The sequence below is a fragment of the Lygodium microphyllum genome, chromosome 3 (genome assembly GCF_053477565.2).
Source record: "Lygodium microphyllum isolate KBCC chromosome 3, Lygodium_microphyllum_v1.1.10, whole genome shotgun sequence".
NCBI lineage: Eukaryota > Viridiplantae > Streptophyta > Polypodiopsida > Schizaeales > Lygodiaceae > Lygodium > Lygodium microphyllum.
Window position 1 is genome coordinate 22,645,991 of NC_141137.1, and position 24,444 is coordinate 22,670,434.

At 41.9% G+C, this 24,444-nt stretch overlaps 1 protein-coding gene across 1 annotated transcript in view; it reads right to left on the minus strand.

Moving 5' to 3' along the window:
* Window positions 1-297: 297 nt before the first annotated feature.
* LOC148038148 (P-loop containing nucleoside triphosphate hydrolases superfamily protein) overlaps window positions 298-24,444 on the minus strand; it is a 52,551-nt gene continuing 28,404 nt past the window's right edge. Inside the window, exons 2-9 of the mRNA XM_087669565.1 lie at window positions 8,744-8,852; window positions 8,445-8,526; window positions 8,183-8,268; window positions 1,690-1,793; window positions 1,439-1,569; window positions 1,254-1,347; window positions 1,105-1,160; window positions 298-982 (exon numbers count right to left, since the gene is read on the minus strand). Coding sequence (XP_087525691.1) covers window positions 856-982; window positions 1,105-1,160; window positions 1,254-1,347; window positions 1,439-1,569; window positions 1,690-1,793; window positions 8,183-8,268; window positions 8,445-8,526; window positions 8,744-8,852 — 789 coding nt within the window. The 3' untranslated portion in view covers window positions 298-855. The remainder of the gene's footprint in view (window positions 983-1,104; window positions 1,161-1,253; window positions 1,348-1,438; window positions 1,570-1,689; window positions 1,794-8,182; window positions 8,269-8,444; window positions 8,527-8,743; window positions 8,853-24,444) is intronic.

Below are 24,444 nucleotides of genomic sequence, written 5' to 3' on the forward strand. Positions count from 1 at the left end.
ACATGGAGCATGTTGCACAACCATGTAGCATAGGTGCATTGCAAACACAGTATATTCTCAGATTTACATAGGGCTGCTGTTCCGCAATGACAATCGATGTGAGGATTCAGATACTTATTTGTAACAAACTTAAATAGATGGGGTGGTATGCCAAACAAAAGCCTGTTCTTGAATGTCTGTTCTCTATTTCCCTCAAGTCATTTTCCTGTTCGTCGTAGCTTTACCTGTGATAAATCTTTATTCACACTTTGAAATTAAAGGTACAATATGTGAACGCCCCTTTAGAGGTACAATATATGAACATAAATATCTTTATTCACACTTTGAAATTAAAGGTGCAGCATGCAAACGCCCCTTTAGCGGTACAATATGCGAACATAAAAATCTTTATTCGCAATTTTGGCTTAATTATATGCAATATCATGTAGGAATTGCACGTTGACCGAAGCCAAGGCTGAATGCTTGCTACAGTCGCCATAAAGTATAACCACAACTTTTGGGGCAGGTAACAGAACTAGACTACTGAATGCAGGTCATTGATTCAAGACCAACCATGGTGATAGGGTTGATCTTCAAGAAATGACTACGATCAAAAAGTATATGGATAAGAGTCAGGTCAAAACCAAAAATAGTCTGACTTCACAAGGAAATGACAACATCACATTACAAAGGTAACCACTTTTGGGCTTACCTTTCACCATAAAGACTGCTGTACTTATCTTGCAAACCATTCAATGACAAGGATCAACTATAAATTAGAAATTATTGTCTTAGCAGATTTCCTAACTCTTACAAAAGTTGTGCCACAAAAGTGAACCAGCATTAAGTCCAGCTCTCTTCTTGGCAGCTATCTCCTTAAAAGCCTGACTCTTCAGCAAAAGCATCTGGTGCACTGAAATCTGGATCAAACTCCTTAACTTTAACCTCAGCATCTTCTCCGAATTGGATTGCATTATCTATATGGGATAACAGATAATGGATACTGCAAAAAGGACAAAGGGCACATCATAGCCTTGCAATAGTTGAAGATGATAGACTTCCAAATTTTCAAGAAAGATAAAACTTTGAAGTAAAAAAACCCTGGTTTTTTAAAAAAGCACAAACCTTTTCTCTTTTCTGATGTCAAGTGGTATGAAGTTGACCATACTGTAATCATCCACCTGCACAAATGAATGAGCTTCACTATAACAGCGCTACAGACAACTCAACATTGAAAGTACATCATTACTAACAAAAGAAGCAGGAAATATTACAAGTTCTGCTAGTGCATGGTTTAATTTTGAAAACCGAGGTGCCATTTGTTGATTCAGATCTGCAAGAAGTAGCCTAATATCTGGTTCCAAAAACCTGGATCATCAACAATAAGAACGAATAATGAACAACCAGCCAACATGTAAACTGTTATGATTTGACAATTGCAACATCACATGGAACGCACTTATCAATGCCTTTCTTATCCTCTAGTAGATCCGTCTTTGTCAAGACATTGATGTGGGGCAATTCTAGTTGTATCATTGCTGAGAGAGATGCCAAACAGCCACTGATGTACTTTGTGACATCAGAGACGAACTGCAGAGGAGACAGAAAAAAAAAAGGCATATGGACTGTATGAGACTTCAATAGTAGTAGAAGTCATTTTGTGTAATTAGATGAGGTGATGATTGATAGTTCAAAGCTACAAGAGCTAACCTGGCAATCAAGTAAATAGACAGCACAAACTTGGAAGTCCCAACGTCGTAATTGGTCAACAAAAGTCCTCATTACAGGAATGTGAGAATAAAGCTCAATTTGCCCTGCAGAGCAAAAAGGTGTACAACTAAAACAAGGCCCAATTATCTGAATGCTGGAAAACTTCTAGATTTGAGTCATGACAACCTTCAGTCTTACAATGAATCTTAATAGTATAGCTACTGGGAACTTGAAACACAGAATGTGATAGGAACAGGGAGGCCCCATTCCAGGAATAGGACGTTAAAAAATGGGTAGGTTTAGGAATTTTTCATAATTTTGAAATAAACACCTTCACAAATATTCAGACAGTCTAAACATTAGGTTGCACCACTTTAAAAAAATTGGCAGCACATCATATATTAAGACCAGTCAATGCTGCAAAATAAGTACATAATATTAAAAAAGTCCAAAGAGTAAAGACTCAAGAGCCAGATATATCTGAAGGCTGAAGTACATATCATGAAAAAACCATAAATATCTGAAGGCTGAAATACAAATGCTAATTTGGTGGCGCAGGTACGTGGAACGCCAAGTTCCTACAATATTTCCCCCAGTTGGAACACTCCCCCTAGGGAATGCTGTCAGGAACGGGGAATGTTCTAGCCCATTGGAACACATTCCCCGTCCCTACCTGTCAGGGAACAGCATTCCCCTGTTCCACAGTAACATGGGATGGGTTTTGGAGAGAGTGACAGGAACTCCAACAAGGACAGGAATTGCTATCCCCTGTCACCATGAGAGGGGGGCCTAACATAGGGACAAGACTGGGATGGTACAGGGATGGGATAGGGCTGGGACAAGAAGCTAGAAAATGATCATCCAATGTTACTATGCCCTGTTCCAAGCCCTTGCTCTTGCCATTCCACATCGCTATTCTTAACAGAGATTTCACCAGTAATGAGAATACACAAGGAACAGGATGCTTCATCACACCTTGGCAGCATTGAGTAGTGCCTACAATTCTATGAAACAAAGAGAGACTTGTACAGATCCAAGTGCCTTAAAACCTCCAAGCTTCTAAAATTGCAGATACTGAAATTATATTTTACATAATGGAAATTCTCATGGGCCCTTCCATAACAGCAGTCTATATTAGGTCTTTCCTGAGGTCACAATCAAGAAAGCCCTTTCTGTGCCCAAGATGGCTTGATCTAGTCCATCATGTCAAGGTGAAGTAGTGCCGAAGCAAATGACCAAGACAAAGAGTGAACAGAGAGAGAGAAGAGAGAAAGAGACGGTGAAATGCCGAAAATCTGCAGTGAAGAATGCTGTATAAGGATGCAGAAATATACATGGGTGCAGAGAGAATGTTTGCGTATGTCTCCGCCTCAAAAATCTCAATCTCCGTAAACCCCGAGGGCAATCTCCACAGTCTCCAGCCTGAAAACTGGGAGCACAACTAATTGAGACTGTGAAGAACAAGGCCAGTAAATAGGCCTGCAAGAAAATGTCAAAAATCACAGATCAGCTGCATTTAACGACTGGACAACAAAACTGTCCGACCAGCTGTCCAATCTGCCATGTCAGCTGCCCAACATGTGGCAGCTGCCACGTGGCACTCCTGCTGCACCTGCTTGTCCTGCCTATCCAGCAATGTCCAGCTCTAACACCCCCTCTCAGATCATGGACATGGCAAAAGGCTAGGGGATCTCGAATGCTCTCAAAGTACAGCCTGAGGTAGCGCCTTCGTAAACAAGTTTGCAAGATTATCCTATGTCTTGCAATAGACCAGGGAAATATTCTGACCCAGAATCTTCCCCCGAATGAAATGGTACTAAATCTCAATATGCTTCATGCATGAAACACAGGGTTCCTAGCCAAGGCAATGCAACTCTCATTGTCATACTAACTCTCATTGTCATACAGTAAAACAGTAAGACCTCTCTACAGGCAGCCAAGCTCCTCCAAGAGCCTATGAAGCCACACGGGTCTCACATGTAGTAGAAGACGCTACCTGATACTCCGCCTCACACGAAGATGGAGCAACCGTGGAATAGCACCAACACCCAAGGTAAAGCAATAACCTGTCGTGGACCTCCGATGATCCACATCGCAAGCCCAATCTGAATCACTCCATGAAATAGCACCAACACCCAAGGTAAAGCAATAACCTGTCGTGGACCTTGGGTTGCTCCATGAAATAGCACCAACACCCAAGGTAAAGCAATAACCTGTCGTGGACCTCCGATGATCCACATCGCAAGCCCAATCTGAATCACTCCATCCTATAAGGACCAAGTCTATAGCACCGGTACTTGCTGGATAATAGATCCCAAGATGAACCACAAAATCCTCTGAGCAGCCTGCCAATGCACCATCTTGGGTTCACTCATAAACCCAACCAACACACCTACAACATAACATAAGTCAACACAAGTATTAAGAAACCAGATCAAGGAGCCAACCAATTGCCTGTGACGGGAAGCATCCACCAAAGAGAATCGGAATGAGTGGTAGCCTTCCAATTCGGGTCCATAGGAGTTGTAAGAAACTTGCATCCCTCCATCTCACACGTAGTCAAGAGCTCTTGTACGTACCGCTCCTGGGAAAGAAAGATCCCCCTCGAGTCTCATCTCATGACCTAGAAAGAAATGAAGAAGTCCCATATCCGTCATCTCAAACTTCTCATGAAGTGTTGCCTTCGTCTACTCGACCGTCTAAGTATAGCCACCTATCACAATCAAGTCGTCCACATAAAGGACAAACAAGACACTGCCTCCACCAGAGGTGTGAACACAAAGCTAGAGGTCGGCTTTGGACCACCGATACTCCAATCTCTCTTGGAGGAGCGAGTTAATCTTCTCATTCCAAGCACGAGGAGCCTACTTAAGGCCATAGAGAGCCTTTCTCAACCTGTACACCTTACCTTCAGAAGAACCGAAACCTGGAGGTTGCTCAATATAGATCTCCTCCTTCAACTCCCTATTTAAGAAGGCAAACTTCACATCCAGCTGATAGACCGACCATCTCCTATGGCTAGCCAAGGCAAGAACTGCGCAAATATAGCCATCCGAGCTATAGGGAAAAAAGTATCATGGAAATCGATGCCAAGGCACTATCCAAAACCTTTAGCAACAAAGCATACCTTGTGCTTGTCCAACGTGCCATCACTGTAGTACTTAGTCTTGAAGACCCATTTGACTCCAATGATCTTCTTATGGGGAGGCTTTGGCACAACACATCAAGTGTCATTCCTCTCAATCGACTCGAGCTTCTGCTCCATCGCTTTCCACCAATGATCATGCTCAAAGCCTCCTTCACGGAGGTGGGTTCTCGATCCTGCATGACACGAGTCATCAAAGAGTAATTAGTGTAAACAAGCTCAGTGTGGTGTGCTTGGTTCCTCCAAGAACGCCACGGGCCATTCTACAGCCGCCACTCCTCAAAGACCCCCTCAATCCCTACATCACAAAGAGTCTTACGAGCCCAACGAGGAGGAGGCCGGATCTCGCCTCGTCACTCTCCACCTGCAAAAATTTCTGGAAGATCCATTGATGGCTAGGAAGCAATCAATGAATCTGGTGGCTAAGAACTAAGCTCCTCATCTGAAGAAGAGTCCTCAAGAGACACAGGCTCTAGAGGAACAATCGTTGGTGCTTAGGTATCACAAGGATCTCCAAGAACAGGGTGTTCCTCACCCCCCTCTGAGGCAGGAACTTCCATGAACCCAACATTCACGGCTTGTGTAGACATTCCGCTTAACAAGATCATACAATCGATAGCCTTGAGACTACGAGCTATAGCCCACAAACACCTGTCTTTTGAAAGCCGCTTCAAATTTGTCACGCTATATCTTTGGGATGTGAATATAGGCATCACACCCGAAAACCCTGAAATAAGAAACATCTGGCTTAGACCCAAAGTACGCCTCATAAGGGGTCATACCAACAACAGTGGAAGTAGGGGATCGATTAAGGATATGAATGGCAGTAGCAACAGCCTCAACCCATAGATACCGAGGTGTCTGACGATGCTCCATCATAGTACGGGCCATCTTGATCACACTGCGATTCTTCCACTCCAATATGCCATTCTCCCGAGGGATATCCATATTGGCAAACTCTTGGTGAATATAACGATCTGCACAAAAATGAGCAAGCTCATTAGAAACAAATTCTCCATCCTCCGATCATAAGATCTTCAGTTTTCGGCCCCATCGATTCTCCTCAAAGAGCAACCAATCCTTAAGTTGAGGAAAGCCTCTGACTTCAGCTTCAAGAACTAAACCCATGGCATCGTGTTGCAACAAATGTGACGAGTAGACTCCTTTTCTTTGTCGTCCTTGGATTTATCCTCATCCTCTTTCTTTTGGTCCTTTCCCTTTTTCTAAGAGGACTGACCAACCAAAGCCTCAGATTTAGAAGCATTGGTTTCTTTCAATTGCTCCTCTTGGTCCAAGACCATAGGAACTAACTCTCTCTCTTAGACCGCCCTAAAGCAATAGAGGCGGAATAAAAAACCACTGAAGAAAAAAGAGTCATCACCTTGTCTTCAAAAGTGATCACCTTTTCTGCGGCCATACGATTATATATTTGATCAAGCTCTAGCCATATCTCCCGGGCCACCGTTAAATGCTCAATATAAGAGATAACACTTATAGTACATGAGAGAAATAAAAACAAGTGGATGTAAGCATTGAGTTTATCCCAATGTGCCTGAGCCTTTGCCAACCCCACCTTATCACTGGAAGAGAGTCTGGACTCATCTCACGAAGAATGACAATGAATAACCTCCGTAACAAGCTCCGCCAAATCATACGACTCCAAAATGGCAAGCGTCATGATCCGCCAAATGCGATAATTCTTGCCATGGAGCTTTTGATCTAATAGAACAACCGGTAGGACGGGCACCTTCCGGTCACATCTTCACCTACAATGCCTGCTCAAACCACAAAAAGCAGCCCCCTCCAACTGTGAGAATGCAGCCTGCTAGGGCTCTTTACCGCTCGTCTTGCTCCTTTTTCACCTACCGAAGGCAATGAAAAGGTAAAATTTGTACTTGAAGGCCCAAAACGCAGCCTTCTTCCTTCTCTAACAGCAAAAACCAATAGCAACTTCAGCAAATCTTCTCCCTTCTCACACGCCCACGCTTGCCTCAGCCTTGTTTTGATGCACAGCCCTCCTGCTCGCCCTTGAACGTTGAAAACGCAGTCTTGTGTCGTGCTAAAATCTCCTCTTCAAGTAGGTCCACAATCCTTCAATGCTTTGATACCATGTCAGAGTGAAGCAGTGCAGAAGCAAATGACCAAGACAAAGAGTGAACAAAGAGTGGAGAGAGAGAGAGAGAGAGAGAGAGAGAGAGAGAGGGGAGACAATGAAACGCAGAAAATCTGCAGTGAAGAATTTTGTATAAGGATGCAGAAATATACATGAGTGCAGAGAGAATATCTGTGTATGTCTCCACCTCAAAGATCTCATCTCCATGAACCCTGAGGGCAGTCTCCACAGTCTGCAGCCTGAAAACTGGGAGCACAACTGAGACTGTGAAGAACAAGGACAATAAATAGGCCAGCAAGAAAATGCCAAAAATAACATGTCAGCTGCATTTGACTGGACAACCAAACTGCACGACCAACTGTCCGACCTGCCATGTCAGCTGCCTGACACCTGGCAGCTGCCACCTGGCACTTCTACTAGTACCTGTGACTGCCTGCTGTACCAGCTGCACCTGCCTGTCCAGGGAATGTCCAGCTCTAACACATCACCTCTGTACACTTTTCCAAAACCTGGATTAGATCGGTATTTATCATATACACATAGATTTTAGATTAATAAGAGCTTTTGGTTTTGCCCCTACATCACAGGGAACTCCCAGATACACTAATAATTAATAGTCATTGTTGCACAAGTGTTTAAAATACCATGCCAGTTTCACAGAGCTTAAGACTAAAGTTGCACATTAAGAAGTTTTTAAGTGTTCTGTCATGGCAGTAGATCATTACATGAGCATGTTTAGCATGTCAGAAACTTAAAGATGAAAATAGTTGCATGCCACAAAATCCAGCTGTTCTTCCATTGAATCCAAGGTTCTAATTTAGAGTACCGTGAAGAAAGGACAGGGTTTGCAGTGGAGACAGCAGTGTGTACGACAAACACTGGCAGTGAATGAGGTCAGAAACACACAGAATGAACGAATGATGGTGAATGAAATACAATGATAATACAATGACTAATCAACTCTCACAGAGTCAAGTCACCAGTAAATCTGCATGCTCATTACAGGTCCAAAGTGCCAGTTTTATAAAACCTTGAATTTTTGTATTGTCTACTTAATCTTCCTTCATGTTGTTTCAATGAACTTTGGACTAAGCCTAACTCTAAGTTAACTAAGCTGAGTCAGTCATAGAATGTATAAAGGTTATCCAAACAAACCAGATAGCAAAAAATTTCACAACCTGCCAAGATGTCATGAGATTGAAGTTTCAAGACCTATAAAACACAGTAGAGACTACCTGGGCAATCAAATACCAAATAGTCATCATCGATGTAGCCCTCTAATTGCTCAGCCAACCAATCATCAAGATTTTCTTCCAAGTACCTAATGATAGGTCAAGGTAGCTTTGCACCAGGAAGAAGTTTTTGCAGATTTTCATTAAAGGTGCCTCCAATGCACACCATAATCTGTGTTGCAGTGATGTCCTATCTACAAACTAGCTACAAAATCTTAAGTTGTGTATGTACCTACAAAACTACTGTACAACTTGTAAAGGATACTCCATGCAATACACAAGCCCACCGTTTGGGCCCAATTGTAGCTCTTCCATCACATCCTCTAGTGAGACAAGTTCACGAATATCTATCACAAAATCAAAGCAAGAAATATCATTGACATATCTGATTGCACCTCAATTCTCTCTCAGAACTTGCATGAATGAATCTTTTCAGATACAAAGCTACGCTTCACACAGCAGAAGGCTTTACTAGGTGTTGAATGTGAAAACACATCAGAAGTGTCAGAATCGCCCATGCATCACTGTTATTCCTTTATTGGAAAACAAGAGAAACAAACTTACCTACAGACACTGGATAATTGAAATTTTCAGCAGCTGGATCCAGATTTACCACATGTACTGTACGACCAATGCTTGCACAATGTTGATAGAGGTTGGCACAGTAAGTAGACTAAGAGAAAAAAGAAATGGAAAAAATCAGAATAACAGTCAAAGTGAGCTACAAAGTTCTAAGGGAAAAACAAAACCTCAAACTGCTGTTCTCTCTCTCTCTCTCTCTCTCTCTCTCTCTCTCTCTCTCTCTCTAGATAGTCATAAGCATTGCTTTCATTTACTTTCATTCCCATTTATGTATCACTTGATGATAGTATCATTCATCTATAATGATTTGAAGTTTGGGTCTCATAGGTCAATTTTGGCCTTTGAACACCATTCTCTCTCTCTCTCTCTCTCTCAGCAACCCCCTGCCCCCACAAAGAAAACACCACAGCTCCCTACTTGAGCCAGTCCCTCCCCACGAGTCCTCTCTCACTCTTGTACTCTCTCATGAGAGAGTTGGAGGTGTATCCTATCCTTGGTTGGTATGATTGTAGTTTGTAGATCCAATTTAGCCTATCATGTGTTTCTCATTTTCAGCCCTTAATTTTTTACTGAGGTAACTTTTCCTTTTGTTTGCCTAGGTCTTGTATGTACTGAAATCATCCCATTGTATTTGTTGGGTCTCATAGGCCACTTTGGCCTCTCCAGAAACATTAACGCACGTTGGAAAATGACAGCCAAGTATGGAGGAGAGAAAAGAGAGAGAATGAGAGTGTGCTGAAGCAAGAGAGTTGAGTGTACTTGCTGAACTGAAAGAATAAGAATGAAAGGTACAAGATAGGTCTAAGAAACCTAGCTCTAACTCAACTACAATTAACTGACTCTAAGAGTGGTCACACAACTTATAACTTTTGTTGTGTTCACACTAAGAACTGAAAAAGAACTAAAGACTAAAACATTGGGCACTGCCCATAGAATTGGCAAATTCTAACAACCCCCTACAATGCCAATGTAGTATAGTACAAGAGTGATCAATCACCAAAGGGTAGAAAGTTTAAGGATTTGCAAAAAGCCTCAAACTTCTCACAAGGTAGTGCCTTGGTGAAAATGTCTACAACATTTTCCTCTGTAAGAACATACATCAAGCTAATCTCTCCTATGTAGCATCTCTCTTTGACATAATGGTAATGCACCTCTATAGGCTGTTTCTTGCTTAGCCATGAAATGCATGAATGGCCCAGAAAGAAACAGTGTCCACTAGTAGACTGCCTAGTGTCTGCATCACCAACCCAATCTGAATCATTGTAAGCATGTAATTGCAAGCCCGCCCCCCCCCCCCCCCGACCCCCCGGGAAATAATAATGCATGTGACTGAGTACCTTGCAAGTATCTAAAGATCCGCTTAACAGCTTGCGAATATAGTCCATGTGCTATGCATATACCTGCTCACCTGAGATACTGTATACTGAATATCATGGCATGTGTTGCAAAGATAAAAAAGATAGCCAATAGCCTCTGGCTGTAAATTGCAACATCAGACATCTCTTCACCATCATGTATAGAAAGCTTTAAGCCTAGCTCCATAGGAGTGCACATAGGTTTGCAATCTTGCATATTAAACCTATGTAACAGACGACACCATGCTGGATTTGGGTGAACTGAATCCCCAATAATGGTGTAGACAACCCATATCTGACGTAGCAAATGCATGTTTTAATTCAGCCTTGAAATCTGCAATTTTTGCTTCTGAAGGTCCAGTGAGCAACATGTCATCTACATAAAGAATGATAATCAACAAGTTTCCCTCTTCATTCTTAATGTATAGAGTAGGAAGTAATTGGATTGTTTTTTAGCCCTTTGCAAGCCAAGTATGCGTCAATTTTAGAGTACTATGCACAAGGAGCCTATTTGAGACCATAAAGAGCTTTGGTTAGCTTGCATATCATGTGCTCTTTCCCCTTAACCACAAACCCTAGAGGTTGTGACACATAAACATCCTCATGCAAATCCTATCTTAATGTCCAACTAATGTACCTTCAACCAAAATTTGCAGCCATAGCAATTACACACCTCACTATACTCATATGGGATATAGGAGCAAAAGTCTCTTCATAATCTATGCCCTTCTTCTATGCATGGCCTTTTGCTACAAACCGTGCTTTGTACCTGTCAATAGTACCAATCAACCTTGCGTTTGAGTTTAACAACCCATGTTGTGCCAATGGCCTTCTTGCCAAGTGGTAAATCCACAAGATACCATGTAGAGTTAGTGGCAATAGAGTCTAACTCATCCTGCATGGCTTACATCCAATGTATATCTTGCTTAGCTTTGTCCAAGGAAGTAGGCTCATCATCATCCAACAGTGAGCTCATAAATACATGCTCATCACAATCATCTACTTCCGTAAAATCAGCCAAATGGGCTCCCCCTGTATCATGTGTTGCATGTCTAGCAGCCCTTCTGGTGCGTTGAGCTAAAGGAGCATCCTTTTAACTCTCCTGGAGAATTTGCAACAGCCATCTCGGGACTGTTTTTATTGCATTTACAACAGTCCTTTCATGCTGTATTGCCTCTTCCATTGCATGTGGCAAACCATCATCAATACCTTGCTGTTCAAGCACATATAGTGCAGCAACAGCTTGTTGTATTATGTCTGTCTGGCCATTTACAGCAGGCACAAACTCCAAAGAAAGTGGCAAAGACCCTCGAGGACATCACCAATCTCATGGGGGCTGGCACTTGAAACTGATCATGTGAAAATGCAGCATTTTCAGCAAATATGAAGGCACAAACTCCAAAGAAAGTGGCAAGAGACCCTCAAAGACATCACCAATGTCATGGGTGGTTGGCACTTGAAACTAATCATGTGAAAATGCAGCATTTTCAACAAATATGACATCCCTACTAACAAAAACTTTCTTTGTGCGTGGGTCGTACAGGTGATAGCCCTTGCTTTCTGAACTGTAGCCAATAAATATGCATTTTACAGCCTTGTCATCAAGCTTCCCATGAAGCTCTTTCGAAACATGTGCATAGGCTATGTAACCAAACACCTAAAAGTAGTCAACCTTGGGTTTCTTGCCATGCCAAGCTTCAAACGAGGTGACCATCTTTAGTGCCTTAGTGGATGCACGATTCAACACATGATTTGCACACTGAAGGCCTTCTAACCAAAATTTAGGAGGCAGCCCCTTGCTTTGAGCATAAGAGTGTGATTTTTCCTTTCAGCAACACCATTCTGCTCAAGCATCATTCTAATAGTGGCTTGATGCGTAATGCCATGGCCAAGCAAATATGTCTCAAAAGCACAAGACATATACCCCCCCCTCTATCTATGCGAAGAGTCTGTACTTTCAAGCTAGTTTCAACCTCAAGCTTTGCAACAAGATGTTTAAAATGCATAAACACATCTTTCAGCACATATACCCATGTATATCAAGAGTAGTCATCAATAAATGTAACAAAGTAAAGATGACCTCGAAGTGCACGTATCCTCATGGGACCACAAACATCAAAGTGAATTAGCTGCAATTTCTGGATAGCACGCACTGCACCATCCTTTTTGAAGGAAAATTTGTGCATCTTGTCCAAAATACATCCCTCATGCATGAGTAGGTGGAGTGTAGGAATCGATTAGGCACGAAGATCGAGACAGACTGTCGTATGCACAGTGAGAGACACAGAGAGAGAGAGAGAGAGCGCGAGAGCAAGCAGTGTAGAGTGTAAGCACGTTTTTGGTACAATGACGCATGTACCACTTTAGGTTTTCGATAGATATATATATATATGAAAGTACAATGTGCTAAGAGTGTGTTTACACCCGTGCACATATAAAAGGCACGATGGCCCTTTTATTCCCAACAACCTCCCACCTAAAGGCAATGTGCCTTAAGAGGAGAAAAGAATCAGCTAAGTCTAGGTATGTACAAAGCTGAAATAAATATATCTATCCAACTCCCATCATTTGTCGGCAATGAACAAACCGCTCTACTGGAAAACCCTTGGTGAGAAGGCCTGCAGGATTATCATCTGTATACACTTTGACAAGCCCAATTCTCTTACTGTGAAGTACATCTCTAATGAAGTGATACTTCACCTGTATGTGCTTTGTCTTTGCATGAAAGACAGGATTCCGTGCTAGCATGATAGCACTCTGACTATCACAATGGAGAACAGGTAACCTTGTGATGCCAAGCTCTCCCACCAGACGTGAAAGCCATAAAGCCTCCTTGCATGCCTCAGTGGCAGCCACATACTCTGTCTCTGTAGTAGACAACGCAACACACTTTTGTAGCCTGGAGATCCAAGAGACTGCTCCTCCTGTGAAAGTAAACACATACCCAGAAGTGGACTTCCTACAGTCCGCATGACCAGCATAGTCTGCATCCGTAAAGCCAACAACAGATGCCTTTTGCTTTCCAAAGCAGATGCACAACTCCTTGGTGCCTTTGAGATATCTCATAATACCTTTCACTGCATCCCAATGCTTCTTGCCAGGGGTTGCCATGTATTTGCTAACCACTCCCACTGCAAAGGCAATGTCAAGACGTGTAGCAACCATAGCATACATCAAACTGCCAACAGCTAAAGCATATGGCATCTTGGCCATTTCAGCCTTCTCATCATCAGATGTAGGGCTGTCCTCTGCACTAAGTTTCACATATGGAGGCAATAGAACCCCAATTATTTTCCCCCTCTCCATATTGAAATGCTGCAAAACTTTGGAAATATACTCCTGCTGAGATAGAGTAAGTCTTTTGATATTTCTCTGAGTATTCGCATGCCAAGAATGTGATTTGCATCACCAAGATCCTTCGTGTCAAAGCTGCCATGAAGACTTTGCTTCACTGAGTCCAAGGCATGAGTATCCCTGCCACCAATCAGCATATCATCAACATACAAAACCAAGATAATCAGGGTGCCATCTGTTGCCTTCTTGGTGTACAAGCAGTGATCCACTTGACTTCTATGAAAGCCTTGGGACTGCATGAATGTATCAAATTTATAATACCCTTCTCTTGGTTCTTATTTCAGCCCATACAAACTCCTTTTGAGTTTACATACCATTTTTTCCTTCCCTTGTTCAACAAACCCTTCAAGCTGCTATATATAAATATCTTCATGCAAATCACCATGTAAGAACGCAGTCTTTACATCCATCTGTATGAGCTCCATATCCTCAACTGCAACCAAGCCCAAAATGGTTCTCAATGTAGTCATCTTGACTACAGGAGAAAAAATCTCATCACAGTCAATTCCATGCTCCTACTTGTACCCTTTTGCAACCAATCTTGCTTTGTACTTTGGTGAGGAACCAAAAGTGACCTTCATCTTGTAAACCCATTTGCATGGAAGAGTTTTCTGCCCTTTAGGCAACTGCACCAAGTCCCAAGTGCCATTTTTTTCAAGAGATTCCATCTCTAACAGCATGCCTTTATACCATTTCTTGTTGTCCTGTCTATCCATTGCTTCCTTGAAGCAAGACGCTTCACCACAGTCTATCAACATGACATAATCAGCCACATTAATTGCACCAGGAACAAACCTATCAGGTTGTCTAGTATCCCTAGATAATCTCCTAACCCAATGGTCATTGTTTGCTGGCTGTTCCTGCAAATTTCCATTTTCAGCATGCTGTCCTGGCATTTCAGCCTACAAATCAGCATTAATAGCTTGATGTCCTGGCTGTTCCTGCACATCTAATGGCTCATTTTCATTGGTAATAGCTGACTGATCATTTCCTACATTTACAGGTTCATTTACAGCAGGTATTTGCTGCTATACAGCGGGCACATTTTGCTATCCAAAAGAAACCTCCTTAGTCTTTTCAGGTTGTTTGTGCATGCGATCTTCTCGGAAGATAACATCATTGCTGCGTACTACTTTCCTTTTCTCGGGATCCCACAATTTATACCCCATTTCACCCTCGTCAACATATCCTAGGAAAATGCATTTACAAGACTTTGGCTCAAGTTTGCTGCGTTTTTCTTTACGAATGTGCACAAAAGCCTCGCAACCAAATACTTTCAGATGAGCATATGAAGGTGGCTTGCCCGACCATGCTTCTTGGGGAACCCCCCCCCCCCCCCCAAAAGACCTGTTTAGTGACCGATGAATTAAGTGAACAGCTGTCATAATAGCCTCTATCCAAAAACCATGGGGTAATGCAGCATGATACAACATCGTACGGACCTTATCCTGTATGGTCCGATTCATACGCTCTGCAACTCCATTTTAGGAAGGATTATGAGGCATAGTGAGCTCTCTCTTTATCCCTTTGCTGTCACAAAATGCCTAAAAGGCCTTGGACACATATTCCCCACCATTGTCAGAGCGAAGACACTTAAGTGTCTTATCTATCTGATTTTCAGTAAATGCCAAGGATTTTTTAAACTTATCAAGCACTTCATCCTTGCTACGAATATGGTAAACCCATACTTTCCATATAGCATCATCGACAAAGGTGATAAAATATTTATTTCCTCCTAAAGATAATCCTGGCATTTGACATACATCCGAATGTACTAACTCTAGAGGTGAAGATTTCAAAGAAAGAGACTTTTTATGTGAGGTCTGTGCATGTTTGCCATAAATGCAATGATCACAATGCTCAAAATCAGCATAACGAAGACAAGGCAAGTAACCCAAACGAGAAAGCACTTTCATTCATGTTTGGCTCGTGTCCCAACCGGCCATGCCACAAAGAAACGCTTGGCTGCTCGGTCACGGCAACAACATGGTCACGCACACTAGATACATGAAGTGGATACAAGGTATCACTCTTGCAACCTCTCGCAATAACCCTAGATCTCTTACAGATCTTCCATTTTCCATCACCAAAGGTGGTATGAAAACCATCATCATCTAGTTGCCCTGTGCTAATCAAGCTCTTCTTGAGCTGAGGTACATGCCGTACATGCTGGCAAGAGCCATGCTGAAACTGTAACTGCACACTGCCAATACCTGCAATCTCACATACATAGTTGTCCCCAAGATTAACAACACCATGTCGAACCCCTGTATAGGCAGAGAACCACTCACGATGAGGGGTGACATGAAAGGAGGCATCTGAATCAAGAATCCACGTATGCATGTCATCATCTGTATCTGCAAGTAAAGCATGTGCACCAAAGTGTGAAGAGACAAAGAGTACGCCACTTCCACTATCACTGTCACTGTCATGAGTGACTACAGTCACCTCTTCAATTTTTACACTGCTCTTCTTAGGCTGACTGTCCTTCTTCTCTTCCTTGCTATCATCTGTCTTCTTGCCTTTTCCTTTCTATTTCTTCCATTTGTAGCAGTCACGTTTAAAGTGACCCTTCTTGCCACAATGATGGTATTCAACATCTTTGCCACGTGATTTACTGCGTCCCTTGCTATCATATTTACCCTTTTGCTGTGATCTGCCCCTAGTATGCAAAGCACTGGAAGACTTACTGGATGCATTGTTCTGTCAATTCATCTCTTCCATAAGTAGAGCACTCTCTACATCAGTATACAAAAGGATCACATTAGAATTGCTCATAGCAATTCTGAATGTATCCCAACTCTCTGGTAGAGTGCAAAGCAAGAAAGTAGCCTTCAATTCCTCATCAATCATGAACTTCAAGGCAACCAGCTGGCTGAAAATGGAGTTAAACTCACTCAAGTGAGTAGACATTGCTGTACCTTCTTTCATATGCAAATCCATAAGCTTTTTTAGCCAATACATTTTGCTTGCATCACTCTTCTGTGCATACAGTTCTTCTAGTCTAGTCCATATAGCATATGCAGAATCCAAACCTTCAATGTTGAAGAGCAAGGCATCAGAAATCGATAGCTCTATGGTTGAGCATGCAAGCTCATTCAACTCATCCCAATCGTCCTGATCCATGTCCGCAAGCTTTGCCCCTTTGATTTTGATCGGCTTTGCCTACTTCTTTTGTAACAGGATATTGTAGTATTGTTTTTGCCATACTGCAAAATTATGTGCGCCTTTAAGCTTCTTTATGTGCATCAAATTACTGCTGTCATTGCTTCCAGCCATGATTTTCAGCCCAAATGTGACCAAAAAACCAGCAAATGCAGGCCCAAATAGTCACCCAAGTGACCAAGGTACGAACAAGTACCAATCAGCAATAAATGACCACGTAGCAATACAGATTTCAGATCTGTAATTAAGTTTTCACAAGCACCAAACCAAGTGCTACAGCATTATCCAACTGATTACAGTTATTCCAAGGGCATGTTCATCACATTACATGAGAAATCCCAAAATTTCAGCTGCAATTTCTGTTGTACATGTACCCACGGACATAAAATTTGACACGAACAGTCAAAAGCCCCAAAATTTTGTGCTCAAAGCGTCAAACACACACCTACATTTCCTCTGTCATGCATAGGACTGTCCAATTTTGCCAAAATAAAGCAATTTCAACAAAACCCCCAAATTTTACCAAGTGTTGATGTCCAAATTGCACGGAATTCAACCTGCATGTACATAAAATGACCAAATGCTGCACAAATTTTGCCCAAATTGCAAAAACCCCAAATTGCATGGAGTCCAATGTCCCTCAATGTCGAGAAATCAGCCCAATTTGCGCATGTACATGAAAAGCCCCAAATCTCGAGGACAGAATGTCACAAATTCCTGCAATTTCCAAAACAGATTTGCTTGTCCTGCATCAAATTTCCCAAATCTGGGAAAAGCCCCAAATTTCTGGGCCTTAAATCTACACAGATTTGCACACTATGCGTCCGCGCGCGAACACCTTGGTTAGAGGGGGGAATTTCAAAGGATTTTGAAGACAAAAAAAAAATTTGACGACGGCCCCATTGACCCGTCAGTCGTGCATCGTTCGTGCTGGTCGCCCCTCTGGACACGGTGCCTGTCGCAAGTCAATCGTGGAGCCCCCATCGTGCAGCCCTCCGTCGTTCTGCAACTTGCCACGCGCCGGCTGCTGCCCGCTACCCTATCCCATAAATTGCAATCGCCATGGTCCACACTGGACCCCGACCCCAGTCCCAGCCCGTCACGCAGCTCAACTGGGCCCCCGACCGCAGCCCGTCACTTGCTACTGCCCGTTCTGTCCGACTGTTGCCCGCCAGCGATTCCTGCTCGCACTGCCTCTTGCCGGCTCTAATACCAGTTTGTAGGAATCAATTAGGCACGGAGATCGAGGTAGACTGTCGTATGCGCAGTGAGAGACACAGACACACAGAGAGAGAGAGAGAGAGAGAGAGAGAGCAAGAGCAAGCAGTGTAGAGTGTGAGCACGTTTTTGGTACAATGACAAGTGTACCACTTTAGGTTTTAGATAGATATATATATATATATATGAAAGTACAATGTGCTAAGGGTGTGTTCACACCCGTGCACATATAAAAGGCACGATGGCCCTTTATTCCCAACATGGAGTCTCCACTCAAGGCAATGCATCTACCATATGACACCTCAAAAGGGTCATCAAACTCCCAAAACTCATATGTCCATATCGAGCATGCCATAGCTCCACATTCTGCATAGCAGGCAATAGAATAGTAATTGCCAAAGCATCATGAGATTGTGCATCATAGGTATCTAACAAAAACAAACCCTTATACAGGGTCCTAGACAGCATGAGTGCATAATCCATCTCCTTATCTCTAACAGTGCATTTTCATCCTCAAAGATGACCTAAAAGCCATACTTATTAAAAGCAGAGATAGGCAACAAGTTCTTTGTAACACTAGGCACAAACAAGACATCTAGAAGCATAAAGTAAGAACCATTTGCAGCAATAATAGTGACTATCCCAATGCCACAAACATCGTAACTGTTGTTGTTCGCACATGTAACATGCTTCCCAACAAGGGCTAAATGCAAAGAGGAAAACAAACACTTCCTAGAAGTGATGTGCTTTGAAGCTCCACTGTCGAAATACTATGTTTGTTGCGTTTCAGAAGCATTAAATGCTAAATCAACCATTGAAGAATCATAACTACAAGTCATAAATGCATAGTTCTCCTCCACAAAGTTGACTAAAGCATCACCATCAATAGATTTGCTAGCTGATGTCTCTTGGACACCCAAACCACTGTCCTTTTTCTTCTCTTTGGCTAATCTCTTACGGCATTCGTCAATATAGTGACCTGGCTTATTGCAATAATAGCATTTTTCTCTTTCTTTAGACTTTTCTATGTCTTGGACAGCCTTATTTGATGGCTATTCAGCATCACCTTTTTGTTGTTTTTTACATTTTGCTCAACTTTTCCTTTGCCTTTGAACATGGAAAGCATAACCACATCTCCTGAATGCGATGCAACATTCTTCAAAGTCTGCTTCCCTTGCAACAAAAGACCTTCCAACTCCACAAATGTAAGGGGCTATTGCCTCCCTCTCAAAGACATCAAAGAGGTGTGGAAACCAAAATACAACTCTAGAAGAGAGTTCAATATGATGTTTACCAATTCAACATCTTGAATGATTTCATCCACATTGAGCAACTGCTCGTACAAATCTTGTATGTGAGTAAGGTGATTTGTCATGCTATCACCCTCATCCATGTTCACATTGGCCAACTCTCTGTAGAGATGAGATATTCTGGCCTTGCTACGTGTTATAAATATATACTCAAGTATATCCCATGCAGATTTTGAGATCTTACAAGGCTCGATGTGTAAAATGATCGATCTTTCCATTAACAAGACAATCAAAGAAAGTGCATGTGCATCTTTTGAGTCCCATCTCCTCTGATCCTCGGTAGGATGGGGAGGAGGGGCAACAAAACTTGCAGCCTATCCTCTAGCGTTACACTGAGGTGTTTGAGGTGCAAGACCTCCTGGTCGCTACAAATCACCTGTAACATAGTTCCACGAGTCCTTCGCTACAAGAAGGTTGCGGACCATAAAACTTCACAACGAGTAGTTTGATCCAGCAAGTTTGTCCTCCTGCGTGAGGACACCAATGATATTGCTCTAATCATTAACCACCAACTATCAAACTTTGAGATACTTTTGTACTCAAAAAAAGTTCTCTAAGAAACATATAAGATCAGCAAGTTTCCTCTCAATTTTTCTTTTTTAGATTATGCACATCAAGGGTTAAAAAAATGTTGTGGCTGATGTGCTCTCAAGAAAGTCCCAAATTTCAGCCATTACAATGGCTTACTACTCTAAATTGAAAGTCATGAAAGAGCAGTATGTTGCTAAAATAGACTTTGTGAACATTTATGATCAGCTTTGCAGCCAAAGGTATCAGCACCATGTTCTTCATGATGGCTTTCTCATGATGCATGCATGATTGTGTGTTATGAAGCAATTGAGGCCAGAGGTAATAAATAAAAGCCATGCTCCTATGCTACAATCAAGGCAATGGAGCACCTTCTCTTTTGGCCAACTTTGAGACATGATATTGAGGAGTTTGTACACACATGCAATATATGTGAAAAGGTCACATATGATAGGCAATAGATTCCTAGGTGGTTGCACCCTTTTGCCTATTCCTAATAGTCTTTGACAAATCATTCCTATGGATTTTATCTTTTATCTTCGGAGGACATCTACCGGAAATGATGGTATTTGGACCAGCAAATGTAAGTCCGGCATGTTGAGCTAAAATAAGCATTACATGCTGGATTAGCCTCTTAAACAGCCCCAAAAATGCTTAAATATATAATCCCTAATTTGGTGCATGGTTCGAGAGAATTTTAAAACAATGCACGGTACGAGGTCCCAAAACTTTCTATAAGTAGGCCGGCTGCCCTCCATTCAGCCTTAGTCTCGTTTTTGCAAGTTTCAAGAGCTATTTCTCTTTTGCCCACATCCCATTCATAGGACATCTTGGTTAGCTTTTCCCCTTGCTATATGCTACCATCTTACGCCTTATTCCAATCTCTGTCTCCACCTATTGGCTGTCGCCATCACCCTGGAACTGTCGCTTGGTTCTCTGGAGTTGCATTTATTGCTAACATCACGCGCTGGAGCTGTCACCGTCATCTAGACATTGTCCCCATCATCCAGATTTTGTGTTTGCTGAGTTTATCTCTCCTCCAACTATTGCCTACACTTCCTGCACAATCGCCTTCAATTTCCAACTATCGCCCAGTTTTTCTCTCAAGAACCTATGTTTTTTGTCTCTCTCTCTTCCCACTACCTCTCTATATCAAATCTAACCTTCTATGGCTGTGTTTGCTGGTGTTCAACTCTCAGTGGCTGCCTGTGCTACATTTTGGGATCTATTAGCAATACAACACACTCTCCCGCTCAGCACCTCTACCTCAGTCCTCGAGACACGAGAGTTCGGGGTACAGTTTTTAATCTTGCACAGTTTGTTTGCAACATGAGCATTGTATATTTCGTATTCACGCATTCATACAAATTCACTATGTTCATTGTTTCTGTGTTACCCTAACCCTAATTGTGTTCTCCTGAGTTTATGCTTTGTCATACCCTTTACTTTATGTTTCTACGTTAGGGTATTTCTTTACATGGTATCAGAACGATGTTCTCTTCTATGAAACCTAGGCCTTTGATCGGGAAGCCCTTTGCAAAAAGCAAAAACAACACGAGAGCCAACTAGCTTTGAACACATCTTTGCCACATCATCATGAAGCTCTCAAGCTTAGTACAGAGTCAAAGTGGAAGCAAATAGAGAAAGAGAGCTAAGAGCAGGCACAATAATCAAGAAGTTCAATGACTCAGAGCTAAACAGTGTTTGATAGTGAGTGTGTGAGAGTGAGTCGTTGGATAGGTGTGTACTAGTGTGGTACACAAAGAATAAAAGAATGTATTTATACTTAGGATATGGTACACTTACACCCGTTAGGGTGGGTTCACATATGTGAAGTAATATATACACGGGAGAGTGCATAAAGGGCCTTTACACCCAACAACCTCCCACTTAAAAGTCCTAAGCGAACCTTTAACCAACTCCCATAAGTCTAATCCAATCCTCATGTTGAGCCTTTGCAAGACTTTTAGTGAGAACATCTACAGGGTTATCCTGTGTTTTTATCTTAGTCAGGGTGACTAGACCATCATCCAAAACTTGTCTGATAAAGTGATACCGAACATCAAGAAGATTTGGTACATGCATGAAACATGGCATTCTTAGCCAGGCATACAACGCTCTGGCTATCACATCTAAGTACAGATGTTTTGGTGGGCAGCCCAAAATCCTTGACCAAACGACCAAGCCAAACTACTTCTTTTGAAACTTCAGTGGCTGAATTATATTCAACCTCAATGGTAGAAAGTGCTACTATTTTTTACAATCTAGAGCACCAAGAAACCGCCCCGCCCATCAAGGTAAAGATACACCCGCTATTAGACTTGCGAGTATCCAAGTCACCTGCCATGTCTGCATCACAATACCCCTGCAAATTCAATGTACCCTTGCCATAGCAAATACATTTTCTTTGTGTGCCCTTAAGGTACCATAAGATACATTTCACTGCTTCCCAATGTGCTTTGCCAGGATTTGACATGAACCTACTTACAACTCCCACTGCATAAGCAATGTCAAGTCTAGTGGCAACCATAGCATACATGAGTGAACCACAAGCTGAAGCATAAGGAACACCCTTCATAGTACTAGCTGCCTTATCATCTTTTAGGCAATTTGCTTTGCTAAGCTTAAGATAGGGTGGAAAAGATACACCAAGAGGCTTAGCATCAGCCATAGAAAAACGATCAAGTACTTTGCTGATGTACTTTTCTTGTGAGAGAAATAAGAGTTGTTGCTCTCTATCTCGTGTTACACGCATGCCCAAAATATGTTCAGTTGCACCCAAATAACTTTTTATACCATTGTCTAGGAGCCTATTTCAAACCATACAAACTTCTCTTAAGCTTACATACCAAATGCTCCTTTCCATGTATAACAAAGCCTTCGAGCTGTTTCATGTACAGCTCTTCTTCCAAATCACAATGCAGAAATGCAGTTCTAACATCCATCTGATCAAGTTCAAGATCCATAGATGCTACAATGGCAAATAACACTCAAAGAGTGGTCATTTTGACAACAAGAGAAAATACTTCCTAAAAATCAATGCCCTCCTTTTGTGTATAGCCCTTAGCCACCCTATCTAGGACACTTTGTAGTAGTCTTCTCGGATGATATCTTGATCTTTAGTAAATCAAGAGAAGAACATTTGGAACATTTACGATTAATATTCCAATTGTTAAGAACCCATTCCCTTTATGCGAAGAAAACTAAATGTGAATTTTTCGCACAAGAGGTCAAATATTTGGGGCATATTATCTCGAAAGAGGGAATCAAGATGGATCCAAAAAAAGTAAAAACAATTATTGAATGGCCATCTCCAAGGAACCTATAAGAGCTACAGATCTTCCTAAGTTTATCTGGATTTTATCGAAGATTCATTCGAGATTATGCCAAGATAGCTGTTCCAATGACGGACCAACTTAAAGGGGAAGGGAAGAGCTTTAATTGGAGAACAAACCAAAATGAAAGTTTTCAAAAACTTAAGGTAGCTATTGCTACAGCCCCAGTACTATTAATTGTGGATCCCAATAAACCATTCGTGGTTGAAGCTGATGCCAGTGATAGGGCAGTAGGTACGGTCTTATTACAAGAAGGTCAACCAGTTGCTTTTGAAAGCAAGAAATTAGACCGTGCAAAACGGAATTATTCAGTTTATGAGAGGGAGTTGTATGCAATAGTACATGCAATGAAGAAATTGAGGCACTATCTGTACAGTGCCAAACTTTTGATCTTGTCGGATCATGAAAGCATTAAGTGGCTTAATGACCAACCGGATCTACAAGGGCGTAAAGCCAGATGGGCCGAACTCCTCCAAGAGTTCAACTATGAGATAAGGTATAGAAAAGGAAAGTATAATATAGTGGCTGATACACTCAGCAAAATGCCCATCATAAATGAATTGAGTTTTACTCAATTCACTTCCGATTTCCTTGAATCCTTAAAAGGGAAATATCAGGTTGATCCGGCATATTCCAACATATGGGAAGCAATAGAAAATGGGGATCCAAATGGAAGAGCCTTCACTGAGGAAGGAACATCTCAGGATGTTCAACAAGGAAATGGAGCATCAGGGGTTGCTCAAATGGGGTTCAAGTGGAAAAATTTTACCATTGATAATGGTTATTTACTCTACAAGGATAGGGTATGTGTTCCGAAAGATGAAGAAATAAGGCGCCAGATACTCTTTGAGTGTCATGATACCCCTAGTGCGGGACATCCAAGAGTTAATAAGACTTATAGTCTTATTAAAAGGCAGTTCTATTGGCTTGGAATGAATAAGGACGTCCTTGACTATGTGGTCAAATGTAATAAATGCCAGGTTAATAAAGCTGAAAGATTGAAAATGGAAGGACTTCTCCACCCATTAGAGATTCCTTCGGGAAAATGGGAGAGTATCTCCATGGACTTTATTGTCGCGTTACCCAGAACACAGAGGGGGCACGACTCTATGTGGGTAATTGTGGATAGGTTAACCAAAATGACTAGGTTTATTCCAACTTCAACTGATGTTAAAACACCAAAATTGGGTAGATTGTTCATAGAGAACATATACCGATTGTATGGCCTTCCAACAAATATAGTTTCTGATCGGGATAGAAAATTTGATAGTCAATTCTGGCGTATTGTATTTAGGAAATTGGATACTAAACTTAGCATGAGTACGGCAGAGCACCCGCAAACTGATGGGCAAACTGAAAGGGTTAACCAAATCCTTGAAGATATGCTCAGGGCATATGCAAGTAAAAGGCAAACTAAT